Genomic DNA, 17536 nt, shown 5'->3' with positions numbered 1-17536 from the left:
TAGTTAGACGGATGATAATCTCAGAATGCTTGAGACATTTGATGAGAGGCTACATTTTTAGCCAGAAGGAGGCAGTGTTGCAGAAATCTAAAAGTTTTAGAATCAAAGTGGGTCATATTGAGCTGTGACCTTGAACAAGTTATTCATCACTGCTAAGCTTCAGTGTCCTCATCTGAAAAACAGGGAGTCGACGGAATTATTCATGTAAAATGGTTAGCTTGGGGCATGGCAAAACAAAGTGCCAACTGCTCAAAGTGGTATTAATAGTTGCTATTGTTCTGTAACTAATAAAGCTAATTAGTTATGAAAGGGTCATGTTTTGGGTGGTTTGAATTTTGAAAGTTAAAGTTGGTTTAAATTTGATATGTTTGAAGATAAAAAGCACTGAAAGTTTGATGACCTTGGGAAATATAATTTTTCCAAAAATTGAAGCACAAATCAGAAGGGAAAAGCCTGTGGTCAGGGGAAACAAACAACTTATCGTAATCACCCAGTATGAGTTAGATTGTGTGGGTTCAAAGCCCAGCTCCATCATGGACTAGGTGTGTAACTTTGAACAATATATTTAACTTCTCTAGGCCTCAGTGAGATTTTAGTAGTTTCTTATGGTGTGTTATTAGGATTGATGAGGTAATTAATATAAATTTCTTGGCAGAGGACCTGACATACTGTAAGTTTGCAATCAATGTTAACCCTATTTGCTGTTACGGGTATTTTTGTAAGATGATGTAAGGCTCAGCTCATGTTCACAGTAAGGAGAATAGGTATAGGAAAGATAACTGTCAGAGGAAAAGCGTTAAAATGTTTGGTGGTTAACTCCATGTGAGATATCTGCCTCTACACAGTCTCAGATACATAGAACATACTTGTCTGACACTTGTTGCTCTGTGTGGAAGGTATACTCTACTTTGGACCTTCTAGTTCCCCGCACTCTTGGACTAATTAAGGGGGATCATGCAAGATAATTGCAGTTGTGTTAGTTCTTTTTCACGTTGTTGATAAAGACATACCCGAGACTGGGTAATTTATAAAGAAAAAGAGGTTTAATGGACTCCCAGCTCCACATTACTGGGGAGGCCGCACAATCATGGTGGAAGGTAAAAGGCACTTCTTACATGATGGCAGCAAGAGAGAATGAGGACCAAGTGAAAGCGGTTTCCCTTTATAAAATCATCAGATCTCAAACTTACTCACAATCAGGAAAACAGTATGAAGGGAAACTGCTCCCAGGATTCAATTATCTCCACCTGTTCCTGCCCTTGACACGTGGGGATTATTACAATTCAATGTGAGATTTGGGTGGGGACAGAGAGCCAAACCGTATCAGTAGTAATATTATTTAATGTTTCAGATAAGGAAAAAGGATACCTCTAAATGTACTCCAGATCTGAATAATATAAACCCAACAAACAACTAGGTTCAAAATGAAATAGTAGAAAAGCACTAAACTTGCAGTGGAGAATAATGCTCAGAGCTAACTCACTCCCTATGGCTTGTGAGTTTTGTGAACTTAGGCCTACAGCTTACCATTATTCAGTATCCTCAGCCATAAGATGGGAGTGAGACCTCCTCCCTAGGTATTTAGAGAGCAAGATGGTATAATGAATGTGAAAGTAGTGCCTGAAAGTTGCTAGGAAGTTAATAAATGTGAGACTAATGTTAATACATGGAGTCACTAGCCTACTGAAAATCAGTGCCATGGTAACAAAAAAGGCCGAGCCTTCTGTGGCCTATAATATCTTCACTAATTTCTCCCCTCTGCTTTAAAAACGTGATTGTTTCAGTGCACTTACAGGTTCATATTTTCTCTTATTTTCAAAGCACAAAAACATATTTCTCCATTGTAAAAAGTTTGATGATAGAAATACTTGGGTGGAAGCCAAAAACCAAAATTCATTCATAATTTCACCACCTAGAGATATCTAATGTTAAAATTCTAATAGATGCATACAGTTTTTATAATTAGTATGATGTTAAATATACAGATTTTATGTTTTATCTTAGTCAATGTTTACAATATACGTAAGTATAAGATTGTTTCTAACTGCCTACATGTTAATAATATGCAATAAAGAATCTTCAGGTATCACTTCTTTTCTCTATCAAAACTATGCCGCACGAAGACAATTTTATTTTCTAGAGAAAGGTTTATTGTTTTCTATTTGTTTTATTTCCACTTACCACCTAAATAATATGCTCAGAGTATTAGCAACATTTAACCTGGTGGCAATCAGTGGAGAATACATTTATCCCTGTGTCAGCCAAAAAGCAACAACAAACTCTATCATCTAGAATCTAAGCCCTGAAGCCTACTCTGAGATCTTTGAAGTACTCACTTGGGCTGAAGCCATTTAGGGAAACTAAGCAAAATAAGTGATTTGAAGCAAACAAAAATATAAACTTCAAACCTTCCCCAGTTTTGCATAATCATCATATTCATTTACTTTTTATTAAATTTGCCTCCCTGGAGGTTAGGTTAACCAAACTTGTCTCCTTCATTTTATTTTTTTAATCTTCTGAGTGCCTTCTCAGCCTAGAGCTAAGTTTTCCCAAATACTTAAATATTTGATAAACATCAATGTTTCTACTGAAAATCACCCTAAAGGTTTTGGTGATAATATGGATCTGTTTACTATATTTAAAAAAATAAATATTTGTTTATAAGGTAGAATAGCAGAATAATCGAATTTTTTGGTCTTCTTATTAAATAACCTTTTCTGTGTGTTAACAAACTCTCCACCTATTGGTAAAAATACCATATCATATGATCTCTGATCCCATTTAGGGGAAGGAGGCCAATGAAGATTCCTTCACAGTGTCATTAACCACATGAAGACAGAATTACTCCAGAATCCCCAATTTTTTGGTAACAATATGACCTATTTCTATGAACTAAAAATTAATACCATTTGAGCTCCCACTATGTCTTAGATACTGGTGGTGTAACTGTGAACAAGTCAAAGCCCCCATCCACATGGAGCTTACCTTTTAGAAAGACTAAGCAATATGCAAATTAATAAGAAAATCTTAGATAATGTTATCAAATCTTAGGCATATTTATTATTTTGTAAAAAAAAAAAAAGGTAGATTCCCCTGCTTCATCTTGTTAACAAATAAATTTGTTAATCTCAAAATAGCACGTTTAGCAGGGTTTTTTGCGGTTGTTATGAAGATCCACTGTACTCTGTATAAACATTGCTGTATAGGAATTAAAGTGTAAGATTTTGGGAGCTGTTCATAAAATTAGCCAAACTTAAATTTACTCTAGGAATAAGTTATCATATTAACGTTAGGCTCAGTGTGATGTATCTGATATATTTTGAAATATACTTTATACACCCATCTAAGCAGTGTATTGTAATAAAATGCATATGATACATACTATGGATTAGCATGTTTTGAATAATGAATTTAAGATACTTCATAACAGCAATATATGTTGACCAGTCAATGGGGTCATTTTTCCCCATTCTTTTCATTTTGAAATTTATAATTTTGAATTTTTTTCTGCTTTTAGATCTTGAATATTTCTTCAAATATTTTTATTACTTTTCCAGGAATTTGCTGCACTGACAAAAGAATTAAATGCCTGCAGGGAACAACTTCTAGAAAAGGAAGAAGAAATCTCTGAACTTAAAGCTGAAAGAAACAACACAAGAGTAAGTGTAAAGCAGCCTTTTTGGAATTAATTCTATTTGTAGTTCAATGCATTACATCTAACACACATATAAGAAGAAAATATAAGCATTTTAAAACTTTAGAATTAATTTAAGCAGATAGTAACTCATAGTTACTTAAAGTAAAGGAGGATATACTATAAAACTCAAAACAAAAAGACAGGAAACCTAAATTATAGTCACAGCTACTAAATCACTATGTTGCTTTACAAAATGTTCACATTCCTTCTGGCCTTTACTTTATTTGACTTTAAAAAGAAGATCTGGATTTCAATAATGGGTTTCGAACTTTCAAAAGGTTGTTTTAGGGGTAGGATAATCCCTCAGAGGTTGGAAATGGGCAAAAGAGGAGAGTTTTGGAGAAGAGGAAGAGTTTAAATTAAGGGCTGCTATAAAAGAGTGGCCTGGGTTTGGTCCTCACCTCCTCCCAGCAAAATATTTTTTTAAAAAGGAAAAAAAAAAAGGCCGGACACAGTGGCTCATGCCTGTAATCCCAGCACTTTGGGGGGCCAAGGCAGGCGGATCACCTAAGGTCAGGAGTTCAAGACCACCCTGGCCAACACGGTGAAACCCCATTTCTATTATAAATACAAAAGTCAGCCAGGCTTGGTGGCACGCACCTGCAGTCCCAGCTACTTGGGAGGGCCTGGGAGGCAGAGGCTGCAGTGAACCGAGATTGCACCACCACAGTCCAGCCTGGGCAACAGAGTGAGACTCTGTCTCAAAAAAATAATAATAATAAAATAAAAAGGAAACAAAAAATAGTGTCAAGAAAAAAAAACTCAAAAAAAAACTGCTCATTAAAAGAGGAGTGCCTTTATGTTTTAATAAATTTCCAAGGGAATGTCCAGTCATGATATTCTGATGTCATGAAACTTATGGAATTTGCTAGATTCTACTTTTGGAAACCCATGTATTTTCATCAAGCATATGACATGCCATGTAACGTTAAAGTTCGGAATTTGATAAAACATGCTATATTTTCTTTGAGAAAAAAAGTCACTAAATTTTATAAACATGTAGATTACCACATTACCCATAGAGGAGTACAGTTTACTAAAAGGAAGTAGAAAAAAAACACTTTTATGTGAATGTAAGAGTGTAAGGCCACTCTTGTAGCAGCCCTTAATTTAAACTCTTCCTCTTCTCCAAAACTCTCCTCTTTTGCCCATTTCCAACCTCTGAGGGATTACCCTACCCCACAAAATAACCTTTTTAAAGTTTGAAACCCATTATTGAAATCCAGATCTTCTTTTTAAAGTCAAAACTTACATCCACATAAAATATTCAATTAAATACTGTTTTAAATATTCAATTTAAATACTAAGTTGGTGAAAAATAGTCTAAATGTTATAGCTATAATAGATCAATCCTGAAAAAAATTAGGTGTAGCTAATGGCCTATTCACTTTATAAGTCTTAGAGAGTAATATAAAATACAGTTCTACTAACTGGGAGTTTGTGCCTTTAATGAGAGATAGGGTTGCTTGCATAATGGTTACATGATCAAACTGAATTTATGTCCTTATTTATCAAGGTCTTATTTTACGGTAAAGAGAATTCACATACATGCATACATTGAATTGGTTTTCAGTGATACTCTGATGAACCTGTCAAATGGATTGCCTCAAACAGGGCATAACAAGGGCAGTTCAGATCATATTATCAGGTATCAGACAATTTTTTTCTTTTGCTGTCTTCGTCTCTATATATTTCCTACCCTTGATTTTTTTAACTTAACGCTGTGTTTTCATGCAAATTTAAAATTTCTTTATACCATGACATTTATTCTGCCCTATTCCACTATGTTATATTTTAGTACTTTAGACTACATTCCTTGATTTAACACAGCACACTCAAATGTAAAAGTAGGAGCAGAAAGCGGAGAATGCAGGGAAATACAAAGCTTTGGTTAGGTTTATAACTAATGCTCACATTTAAAATGCACCAGACACTCTTTTATTAGCTGTGTGGGTTCATCTAGCCTTTTTTCTTCAGCCCCTTACTCATTTCTACACCCCTCTGGAGATGTTATAATTATGTCCATTTTACAGATGAGGTACGTGAGCTCAGAAAAGGTCAGATAACTTGCCAGAAGTCACACAGTTAGTAAATAGCAAAGAATGAATCTGAAAGGTAAGGCAGTCTAAATCCAGAGCCTGTGCCCTAACCATGAGGCCATCGCATTATTACTCAAAGACTTACTACAGCTAGAAAGGACATTGCTTGTCAGACCACCACAGTATCTAATTGTGATGAATTTTAGAGAGCTAAGAGATTTGGTGACAGAATCCATACAATTTTCATCATATTGAACCCCATGAGAACCAGAAATACCTGAGGCCATTGTGTTTGCAAAGGAGTCTTGGATAATAAAGGGAGGAAGGTGAGCCACATGTGAAGTACCTATTCAGGAGTCAAAATTAGAAAAATACAAAGTTCCTTTAAAATAACAATAACAGATATTGAAGCCATTGATTTCAACCATGCATAATAGTTACTTTGAAAATATGAATAAGGCTGGAAAATACATTTCTACCTTCTTTAAAGCAGTGATGTGGAAGATTTTTGTTGTTGACTACATCAAGGAAAACAGATTTATGAAAACTCCCTTGTACACAGTATTAATTATATAATAACTCCTTAAGTTACATAACCACCTCTCACCCTCCTCCATCCCCCAGAAGTAGTATATCCAGAGCTGAAAATCAAATACGTCTCTCTTCCCACCAAATGCCTTATCAGATGTTGCTAAATAAAACCATTTTTATAGATTTTATAGTTGTTTCTCTTTCTAGATGTTGTGCTTTTCTTCTTGCTATAAATATCTGTGTGCTGGTCATAGAGACAAAGCAACAAGCTAGTATTTCCTTCTCACATGTAAAGAAACTTTAATTGGTGTCAGACTGTGAGCAAATTTAAAGCGTAAGTGATAGCTGGGCATGGTGGCACATGCTTGTAACCTCAGCTACTCGTGATGCTGAAATAGGATAATCGCTTGAATCCAGGAGGGTGAGATTGCAGTGAGCAGAGATCGTGTCACTGCACTCCAGTCTGGGCAACAGAGGGAGACTCCATCTCAAAAAATAAATACACAAATAAATATATAAAATAATTGAGCATTCCAATTTCCAAAGTTCTGATCAACTTGTGGCTCGCTTTACGTTGAATAGTTAGCATATGTTCATGAACTGAGCTAAATAACATAAAAAGCCAGCCCATGAAACCATGTGTGGATGGGGTCATTTGTATTAATTTTGAATATTATCAAAAACAATAGATCAGAAAAAGTCCTTCTGTATAATGATATTTGAATGAATTATACCATCTCCCAAAATAGAAAATAGAAGTTCCAGTGGGAATTGAATGAAGCTAGAGAGTAATAATGATAATATAATAGCTAACATTAAAATCTAAATGTTTTTATAAATGTTTTGCATGTTTAACTCACTTTATTCTCACAGCAATCTCACTATCCCCATTTAATTCAAGAGAAAACTAAGGTAGTAAGTAACTTGTCCCAGGCCAATAAATCGCTTATAAATGAAACACCCAGAGAGTCCACTGCTTCCTTCTAAATTTACCCACAGACTATGTATTTAAGAAATCATATTCCTATGTCACCCACAATTCACATGTGATGCAAAGGTATTGTGTTTAAAGAAGAACACGGTTTGTTCAAATTTCTTTTTTTTTCTTTTTTTAATTCTTTTGAGACGAGGTCTCACTCTGTTACTCAGGCTGGAGTGCAGTGGCACAATCATGGTTCACTGCAGCTTAGGGTTCCCTGGACTCAGGTGATCTTCCCACCTCAGCCTCCCAAGTAGCTGGGACTACAGCCACATGCCACCATACCCTGCTAATTTTTGTTATTTTTTGTAGAGATGGGGTTTTGCCATGTTGCCTGGACTTGTCTCGAACTCCTGAGCTCAAGCAGTCAGCCCGTCTTCACCTCCCAAAGTGCTGGGATTACAGGCATGAGACACTGCTCCTGGCCTATTTAAATTTTTGTAATTCAATCCTACTTTATTTTGTGTTAGTCATGTGGAAAGTCAATGTGCTATGTTTTTATTCTGAGGTCAAAGCTGAAATGCACGGCCTGTCCACGTATTATGTTTTCTCCACAGAAACACCTCGTTGACACTGCAAAAATTTGAGTGAATGAAAGAAAATCAGTCATTACTGCAGTTCTTAAATCCAACTGCCTCAAGTTATTAAATTAAGAATATCCTAATAAAATCATTATAGTATTATAAACAATTATACAAAAATAGAAATTTCAAAAAATTATAGTGGATATTTACAGAAACATACAAACAGGCTTTTGTTCAATATTTTTATACTGATAAAAATGTAGAAAAAATATTGAAACAAAATTTGTTATTCCTAAAACTCTTCTGACCATACTTTGGCAAGTATATATTTACAGAAGGTTATATTTATAGAAAATAATGTATTCCTGATGTTATTTCAACTCAAAATGATCAATAAGACATGTTTTGACAAAGTTATCTGAACTAATGAAGAGGTAAAGAAAAACTGGGAATTTTTATATAGTTATTGCCTGTGAATGTCAACGTGAAGAACATTTTTATTGTGAGAGTTGTTTCAACTATTTTTGTAGCTGAAGATCTCAAAGGATGTTTTAAATTGTTCATAATGTTTTAGAATGTAACTATTGTGTGACTTTGAAAAACGTTATGGTTTTGAGAAACAGTATTCATATTAAGTTACGATTTCGAGAAACTGTATTAATATCTAGTTACAAATAATAAAGCTGTAACTTAATCTCATGGATCATAAACTTAAAAAGAAGACTTAATTGCACTTGAAACATTTCTTACCATGCCCTCACTTTTGTTTTGAGCCAAAGGAATTATCTTAACAGATATTGAGATACAATTAGACACCCATCACTACTAAAGAAAATTTTTTTGTTATTGACAAATCTCTGCATATACAAGTTAATAATATCATCCAAACGTATTTCATCAGTGGGTAGAAAATACAGTCCAATTCAGAAAAGGAAGACCTTCTCAGCTGAAAGCAGATAAAGATTCTACATGTGTGTACATGCATGTGCATAGATATTTATGAAAGTTCTATGATAGGATATGATCAGTACAAGAGTAAATAGGATAGGACATATGCCCTCCCAACATCTATTTCAATTTCATAATCAAACATGGGCATAAGAAACATATGGGATTTTAAACGATATTTGAGGGTAAAAGATATGGAGTGGGTTGAGTATGGAGGCAACCAATTTAAAGGTTTTTGTTTTCAGATGTTAATGTCATGCTATATGAACATATTACAGCAGCCACATTAGTCTACAGGGAAGAATGTGTTTCTGTTTCAGTGCCATTTATGATTGGAAATAACTGTTCACAAGGTTGTGTTGAATTAAGATCTAATAGGAAGTTATATAGTTTTAGAAATCCTTACAGAATCATAGTAAAATAAAAGATTTAGATTACCTAGGCCATCTTGCTTTTCAAGGCAAAACTTAGTCCAAAAAAATTCCCAATGATGCATGATGTGTGGGTTTGTGTGTGTGTGTGTGTCTGTGTATGAATATATGATACATATGTGTGTATACACATAGAGGCTGTGGTCATTTAAAGAAAATTCCAACATAGGATTCATGGCCATTCACATAGTCTCTACAATCCTTTGAGTATACCAAAGAGAGTTCCATTTGCACTTTCTGTGAGAATTATTAAATTTTAGGCTAAAGTTGTAGCTCCCAGTGAAGGTGTGTAATTAGTAGATTGTTAATGGTAGCTTAGCTAAGTTTCACTTTTTGTACTCTTAATTTATTTACTTTTATTTTTAACCTTAAATTAGGCCATATATATATATGCCAGATGAGAATATTTTTGTCCATATTCTTCAACCTGAATAATTTATGTTATCATTAACCCAATTCAACAAGTATTAAGTACATATTATGTAGAATATTTTCCTTGGTATTGGGGATAAGTGAAATCGTTCATCCCTTAAGGAGTCTGTTTATATTAATAAAAACATATTTGTTTTTTATTATCATGTAGATGAGAGTTCCTAATTGCACAAAACAGAGTATATAGCTTGGCTGTTTAAACAAGACATTAATTAAGGCATATAAGAAATCTCTAAACTGAGCTTTCAGACAGTCTCTAGGACCACATTTCTTAGTTTTGTAAATTTTTCTCACAAGCCCAGTCCCAGAAACACGCAGCCTCTGCCACTACCCTTTCCCAGCACATTTCCTCTCTGCCCCCTCAGGCTAACTCCCAGGGTGGTCAGGTCTGGTTGACTGATCGTAAGTCACAGGTCTGCCACCTAGTGGTAAACGTTCCCAAGAAATGTTACTGGGAAGATGGGATTCAGATTGTGAGGAACTATCAAACAGTCAGGGGGAGGGGTAGAAAATGGGGATAATTAATGGGTAAAATATGGTAACAGGGTACAGAAAACAGAAAAGATAATAATGTATTAATGTACATTTTATATATATAGATATTCACACACAAACATGCATGCGTGTGTGTATATATAGTGTGTGTGTCTGTGTGTGAGCATGTGTGTGTGTGTGTGTGTCAACAAAAAAGGAATGATCCTCTTTTCTCCACTAGTCACAGGTCCTAGTTGGCAATTATAAATTCCAATTATAAGCCTTTGTTTCTGGACTTACATACATGGACCCATAGCTATTCCAAGAAAGAAACTCTATCTTACTTCTATCAGTAGTTCTGAGGATATACTAATTCCAGGATGATAGCATTGCTACTTAGCAATGTGTTATGTCCAAGCTTGAGTTGTGCTGGGTCAACTGGCTAGCCATATGTAGAAAGCTGAAACTGGATCCCTTCCTTACTTTATATAAAAATTAATTCAAGATGGATTAAAGACTTAAATGTTATACCTAAAACCATAAAAACCCTAGAAGAAAACCTAGGCAATACCATTCAGGACATAGGAATGGGCAAGGACTTCATGTCTAAAACACCAAAAGCAATGGCAACAAAAGCCAAAATTGACAAATGGGATCTAATTAAACTAAAGAGCTTCTGCACAGCAAAAGAAACTACCATCAGAGTGAACAGGCAAGCTACAGAATGGGAGAAAATTTTTGCAATCTACTCATCTGACAAAGGGCTAATATCCAGAATCTACAAAGAACTCAGACAGATTTACGACAAAAAAAAAAAAAAAACAACCCTATCAAAAAGTGGGCGAAGGATACAAACAGACACATTTCAAAAGAAGACATTTATGCAGGCAACAGACACATGAAAAAATACTCGTCATCACTGGCTATCAGAGGAATGCAAATCAAAACCACAATGAGATAACATCTCACAGCAGTTATAATGGCAATCATTATAAACTGAGGAAACAACAGGTGCTGGAGAGGATGTGGAGAAATAGGAACACTTTCACACTGTTGGTGGGACTGTAAACTAGTTCAACCATTGTGGAAGACAGTGTGGCTATTCCTCAAGGATCTAGAACTAGAAATACCTTTTGACCCAGCCGTCCCATTACTGGGTATATACCCAAAGGATTATAAATCATGCTGCTATAAAGACACATGCACACATATGTTTATTGCGGCACTATTCACAATGCCAAAGACTTGGAACCAACCCAAATGTCCATCAGTGATAGACTGGATTAAGAAAATGGGCACATGTACACCATGGAATACTATGCAGCCATAAAAAAGGATGAGTTCGTGTCGTTTGTAGTGACATGGATGAAGCTGGAAACCATCATTCTCAGCAAACTATTGCAAGGACAAAAAACCAAACACCGCATGTTCTCACTCATAGGTGGGAATTGAACAATGAGAACATTTGAACACAGGAAGGGGAACATCACACACTGGGGCCTGTTGTGGGGTCAGGGGGAGGGGGGGAGGGATAGCATTAGGAGATATACCTAATGTAAATGACGAGTTAATGGGTGCAGCACACCAACATGGCACATGTATACATATGTAACAAACCTGCACATTGTGCACATGTACCCTAGAACTTAAAGTATAATAATAAAAAATAAAAAGAACAGTCTTGGCTCATTTAACCATTCTATAAGATCAGCTACTTCTAAATGATGTAGTAGTGTGATAAAATCAGGGGTCCCCGGGAGCATCCATCAATTGCATTACTCTTTTCACTGTAAAATCAGGTTTTCTTTTTTTTTTTTTTTTTCTCTGAAGTAATGTTTTATATGATAACATGACTGTAAGCAAAAACTCGGTAAGACGGTGTTTCTGGTAGAAATATGGCCATTAGAGAAAGCAAATCTATATCCAAAAAGGGAGTTTATTATAGTGAGTAAAAACTGCCTATTCTTTAATAGAATGGATTTGATGTAATATGCTTGCTTCACGGTGAATAGCTGGTCTCCAGCTGTACTTTATCATGGCAGGGCTCAAGTTAGATGGCTGTAGTTTGCCGCTGGGCCATTCAGCCATGGTGGTATCTCCATTAGTCTTAATCATGGGAAGCCCATTTTGTCAGGTTTATAACCGTGAAACCATGATTACTTCTTTATGCATATTGAGAAATATGACATGGTGGCAAGGGAAATAGGCTGATATCTACAAAGTGAATCAGTTTGTCCACCAGGTTACTGAAGACTCTTACAGAGTGAGGACCAGAAAATTAGTCCTAGCTCAGAGGTAGTATTCAAGAAATTTTGATATTTTATTTTCATTAGTACTATGACTCTAATAAATAGTTACAGATCCTTTGGGAGAAGGTTTTCTGATTATCTATCATGATATGACAAACTATCCAAAAACTTAATGACACAAAACAACATTTTAATATGCTAGGAAGGAGATATCCAATGTTGTAGGTAACCAGGGAAAGCCTCATTGAAAAGTGGCATTTGAGTTAAAACATGAAAGAGAAGGTGAAGTGAAATAGTCACACAGATATCTGAAAGAGAATGTTTTAGTTACAGAAAAGAAGTACGAAACCCCTGTTGTGGGGACGTGGATGTTTAGCCTGTTAAAAGCAAAACTAACAAAACTAAAAACTGGACGTGGATGTTTAGCCTGTTAAAAGCAAAACTAACAAAACAAAAAACTGCAAGGCAGCCAATGTAGCTATACCAGAATGAGCAAGAAGAAAAATAGGAGATAAGTTCAGAAAATTTAGATCCCTTTGGGATGTAGAAGGACTTTGACTTTCACTTGAGCTCAATAAGAAGACATTAAAAATTTGAGCAGAGGTATAAATGACCTAACTCACATTTTAACTGAAATAGTGTTTTGAGAATAGCCTGAAGATGAAAGGCTGAAAGGAGGAGGACCAGTTAAGGAGCCATTATAATCCAGGGGGAGATTAAAGGTCTTGGACACAAATGTAAGCAGTGGATGTAGTGGCAAGTGATCAGATTCTAGAAATTGAGAGAGCATGAAAGAGAGTGCTTGCAAATACTGAATTGTTAACTTTAAGCTGGGTAAAGAGACAATGAGGACATGAGGGTAGGGAGAAACAGTTAAAATTCCACTTACCAAATGTGAAGAGTGTGATCAAAAGATTTAGTTAGTCTCTAATAACAGATGTCCTTTATAGCATCATTATTGTGTTTCTTTTCCTAGAGGGTGGGTATTTTATATTTCTAAATCTTATACTGTATTGTGCAAAATTAGATGCCGATATGTTTATTGAATTACTATATTATAAAAGATTACTCTAATTTACAATTAGAAAAAAGTTTTCCTTGTATTGTAAAGGTTTCATTATTTTTGTCATCAGATTGAAGGATAGATGTACATAATAATGTTAATTAGCCTAAGCTTTTAGGAAATAATGCCAATTAATTAAATTAATTATGCCACAGGCTTAGCTTTCATATAGGCCAAATATGTATGAGATATATAAAACTATATGAGGTATGTAAATTTAACTCATTTATTAATATTTCAATTCACTCAACAAATATTAATTGCATACCTATAGATGTTGGGAATCGAGCTAACACCCAAATCCAGAGAGGATCAAGAGGATTAAGGCGGACACTGTGCCAACTCTCATGGAGCTTTTATTGCAATGGGAAAATAGAATGAAATTTGGTAGAACAATTTGTTTAAATTGCACATCGTAAAATATTCTGAAAAAAACTAGTAAGGGATTGAAATAGAGACTCATGGAGGTGGGGAAAAGGAGAAACTTACTTTAGACAGTAGTGAGCAAATGCCTTGTTGAGAGATGATGTTTAAGCTGAGACTTAAAGAATGAGAAAGAGCTGGTTAAATGAGGAACCGAAGAAGGAGTGCTTTAGGCAGAGGGTACAGCATAAGCAAAGGCTTGACATACCGAGGAGCTAAAAGTAGGCCAGAAGTCTGGAACATAGTTTGCCAGGGAAAGACTGACATCAGATGCCTCTGGGAAAACAGACATTATTAAGTTCATGCAAATCTCCACAACCTATGTAAAACAGCTTGGATTTATGCAATGAATACATGTATCTAAAGAATTTGAGAGAATAGAATACATAATATAATCAGAGATTGATAAATTTTAAAGGGCTCCTTGAAAATTTCAGGTCATTTTCATACTGAAAAACTACTACTACTACTATTATTATTATTATTATTATTTTAGTAGAGATGGGGTTTCACTATGTTAGCCGGGATGGTCTCGATCTCCTGACCTCGTGATCCGCCTGCCTTGCCCTCCGGAAGTGCTGGGATTACAGGCGTGAGCCACCATGCCCGGCGATTATTTTGACCCTTAAATGTGACTCTTATCTACTGATTTATGTATGTTTAGTGTCTCAGATACTGGTGTTCTTTGTGCCCAATAATAGCAAAATTTTCTAACATTTTGAGTCATAATTAGTGACAGCAAATGTAGAGAAATCAACCAAAAAATATGATACTAATATGTGACACTGAATCTAACAGTGGTATAGTGAAAACCAAAATTTTTCATTACAGTTAAACTTTTAAAAAATATCTTGAAAAGAAAAAGAGAAAGTTGTTTTCTTTATTCTTTCCGCCTTCAGTGTCTTATATCTGTTTTTAAATCTTTTGTTTGAGTAATTTCGGCTTTATTTTCTTCTTTATTTTGCATAAGTAGACACCACTTGTTAGCCTATGCTTTTCACTATGCTTCCGAAGACCTTTCCTATAATGCTTACCAATTGTGTGTGGTTCTTCACTAGTAAAATTATAATAACTGATAATAATCAAGCAATTTCTGATTTTCTTCTCATGTATCTTTGTTTTTTAGCAGTAGAACTTCCTTTTGAAATGAAAGCAAATATGAAGCCCCAATTCACAAAACATTTCAAAGCAGAACTCCTCTGGCAAAAGCTGAGTGTAAAGCCTGAAACAGCCTGGAAACTCTTCAGGGACTTTCCCTCCACCTCTGTCATGGCCCCAGAGGCTACCCTGGGAAATCATAGATTCTAACATAGACAGTTTAAAACTATATCCTTAACTTCCTTTCCTGAACTGACAATTGAGAATCTCAGTTACTATGTTCTAATTGGTTGCATATATTTTTCTATAATTAATCTAAAGAATAATTGTGAATAAAACCATGTGATTAAGTTAAAGTAACATTATAATGATTATGCTCATTTTATTCTATTCAAATAATTTTAATGGCCATATGTAAATGAAATAAATGTTGACTTTCACTATCATCCTCTAAAAAGATCATGATGCATCAAGCAATGTTCTTTCATCATTATCATACATATTTTCCCAAGTGTTCTATTTCTGCTGAATTCATACTGAAATTATTACATTTGCTAAAGGACTGCATTACATTTGCATTACATTTTTAAACTCAGTAACTTGTTGTATGATCCAATACAATTTATCTTTAATGTATTTTATAAACCCTGCTTTAAACAGGTCTGTGCTTCTTTGGTACTGCTTGCAGTGTAACCTGCAGCTAACATTAGATAAGCCTGCAATAATTTAAGGGGGAAGTCATTTGTAAGTATTTATGACTTGTATTCATAAGATAATTGCATTTTCTGTTAAACCCAATAGCTATTACTGGAGCATTTGGAGTGCCTTGTGTCACGACATGAAAGGTCACTAAGAATGACGGTGGTAAAACGGCAAGCCCAGTCTCCCTCAGGAGTATCCAGCGAAGTTGAAGTTCTCAAGGCACTGAAATCTTTGTTTGAGCACCACAAGGCCTTGGATGAAAAGGTATAGTATGGACAAAAGAGTTCAAGCTTAACTACATTTCTGTCATCAGCATCAAGCTCTTTGTCTTCATTCATTGACTCACCTGACTCCTAAAGTCAGTCAATTGAAGAACACTTTTGAGTTATATGAAAAATCATTTTTTAAAAGTGAAAATGGATTACTGTGTGGATGTTGGTAATATTCATAAACATCTTCTTTTTCTAAACCACTGAAACTATGGCTTATCAGAATTAGACTTCTATTATGGTACATTATAGCCCTACTTCAGATGGCATTCAAAATGTTATATCATTTAATATTATTATTGAGCCTCTCTCTCTCTCTCTCCCCCCACCCCCACCTCTCTCTCTCACCCTGGTCTTTCTCTATAGATTCCAAAATAAGAGACCACTAACTGAAAATTATATATATTTTGAAATGCAAATTGTATGTACTTTAACTTTTAGACATTTAGTTTAGAAGCATCTGATTTTCTAATGTCTCTAATATCATAGTTTTAAATATTCACTTGAAGATTCTCTGCATGTAACATCATAAGGTATTAGTAGAAAAACCTGTGTTTAGATATTTTTAAAAGTAGCTGTAAGCTTCTCTCAGCTGTTACTCAAATAAGTTCTACTGACATATATAAACCAATATGATGATAATATCCTTAGGAGATTAGCAAGGCTTATGACGTGATTTCAATTTTGTGAAATTTCAAAGACTGAACTTTTAAAAATTAATAAAGCTTTAGGAGTTAGAGTGGAAATTGGGACACTTCATTGTAAAGTATCTGACAAGTTCTGAGCATTAAAATCCAAACTAGGGATTATTTCCCAGTTATATCTAGTTTTTAAGCATGCAAATATTTTTGTTCTATTTAATATTTATATACATTTATATTTTTATCATTGGTCTTTCAGATGTTCTGAGAACAGGGGATTATGTGGAGTGTGTACGTAAGGATAACTATAATTCTGTCTTCTAGAGTATTAAGAAGAAATTGTATCTCATTTTTATTTAGCAACGAGAGGCAACTAGTAAAAGAATTATTTTTAATAAAACAGAAATGACTATTATATAAAAATTCTTGCTAAATATTACATCAAATAATTAATATTCAATATTTTGTTTCATATTATATTTCCTCTTTTTATAAAAGTGCTAAGAATTTGCAAGAGTTTATATGTATAGAATTTTTAGTATGTGTCAGACTCCATGGCAGATGTTTGACACACAGAGATAAATAAGATATTCTCATTATGACTGAGAAGTTCAGAGTTAGTGCTAGGAATTCACATATCAATGAAAAACAATTCAAAACAGATGTATTTCCATCACAATATGTAGCCACAGAAAAGGTTGTGACCGTGTGACTAATGACAAAGACAAGGATGTCTTCAAGAAAGGGTGGCATTTGATCTAGGTATTAAAGAATGATTAAGGGTTTTTTAAGCAGAGAAAGATACTCTAAGCAGCAGGACCCACACAGAAAATAACCCAGAGCTGTAAGAAGAGAAGGACCTGTTCAGAGAAAATTCAATAGTTTTAAGTGACTTAAATGAAGGTACTAGAGAAGGTATGATTTGAGATGGTCCCTATAAGCATTCCCATATCACTTAAGTGAGGGATGCTTTTACAAAAGAATGGTTCTTTATCAGAATAGAGATAATAAACAGCATTTAAGACAAATAGCCTGG

The 17536-nt window shown here is 34.7% G+C and overlaps 1 protein-coding gene across 15 annotated transcripts in view; it reads left to right on the top strand.

Annotated features, from left to right (window-relative positions):
• PPFIA2 (PTPRF interacting protein alpha 2) overlaps positions 1–17536 on the top strand; it is a 516856-nt gene that overhangs the window by 310728 nt on the left and 188592 nt on the right. For all 15 annotated transcript variants that reach the window (XM_055236863.2, XM_055236852.2, XM_055236853.2 and 12 more), the window contains 2 exons: positions 3558–3659; positions 15690–15854. In XM_055236863.2, the coding sequence (XP_055092838.1) occupies positions 3558–3659; positions 15690–15854 (267 nt within the window). The remainder of the gene's footprint in view (positions 1–3557; positions 3660–15689; positions 15855–17536) is intronic.

This window comes from Symphalangus syndactylus, chromosome 13 (assembly GCF_028878055.3).
Source record: "Symphalangus syndactylus isolate Jambi chromosome 13, NHGRI_mSymSyn1-v2.1_pri, whole genome shotgun sequence".
Lineage (NCBI taxonomy): Eukaryota > Metazoa > Chordata > Mammalia > Primates > Hylobatidae > Symphalangus > Symphalangus syndactylus.
This window is presented reverse-complemented; position numbering and strand designations above follow the sequence as displayed.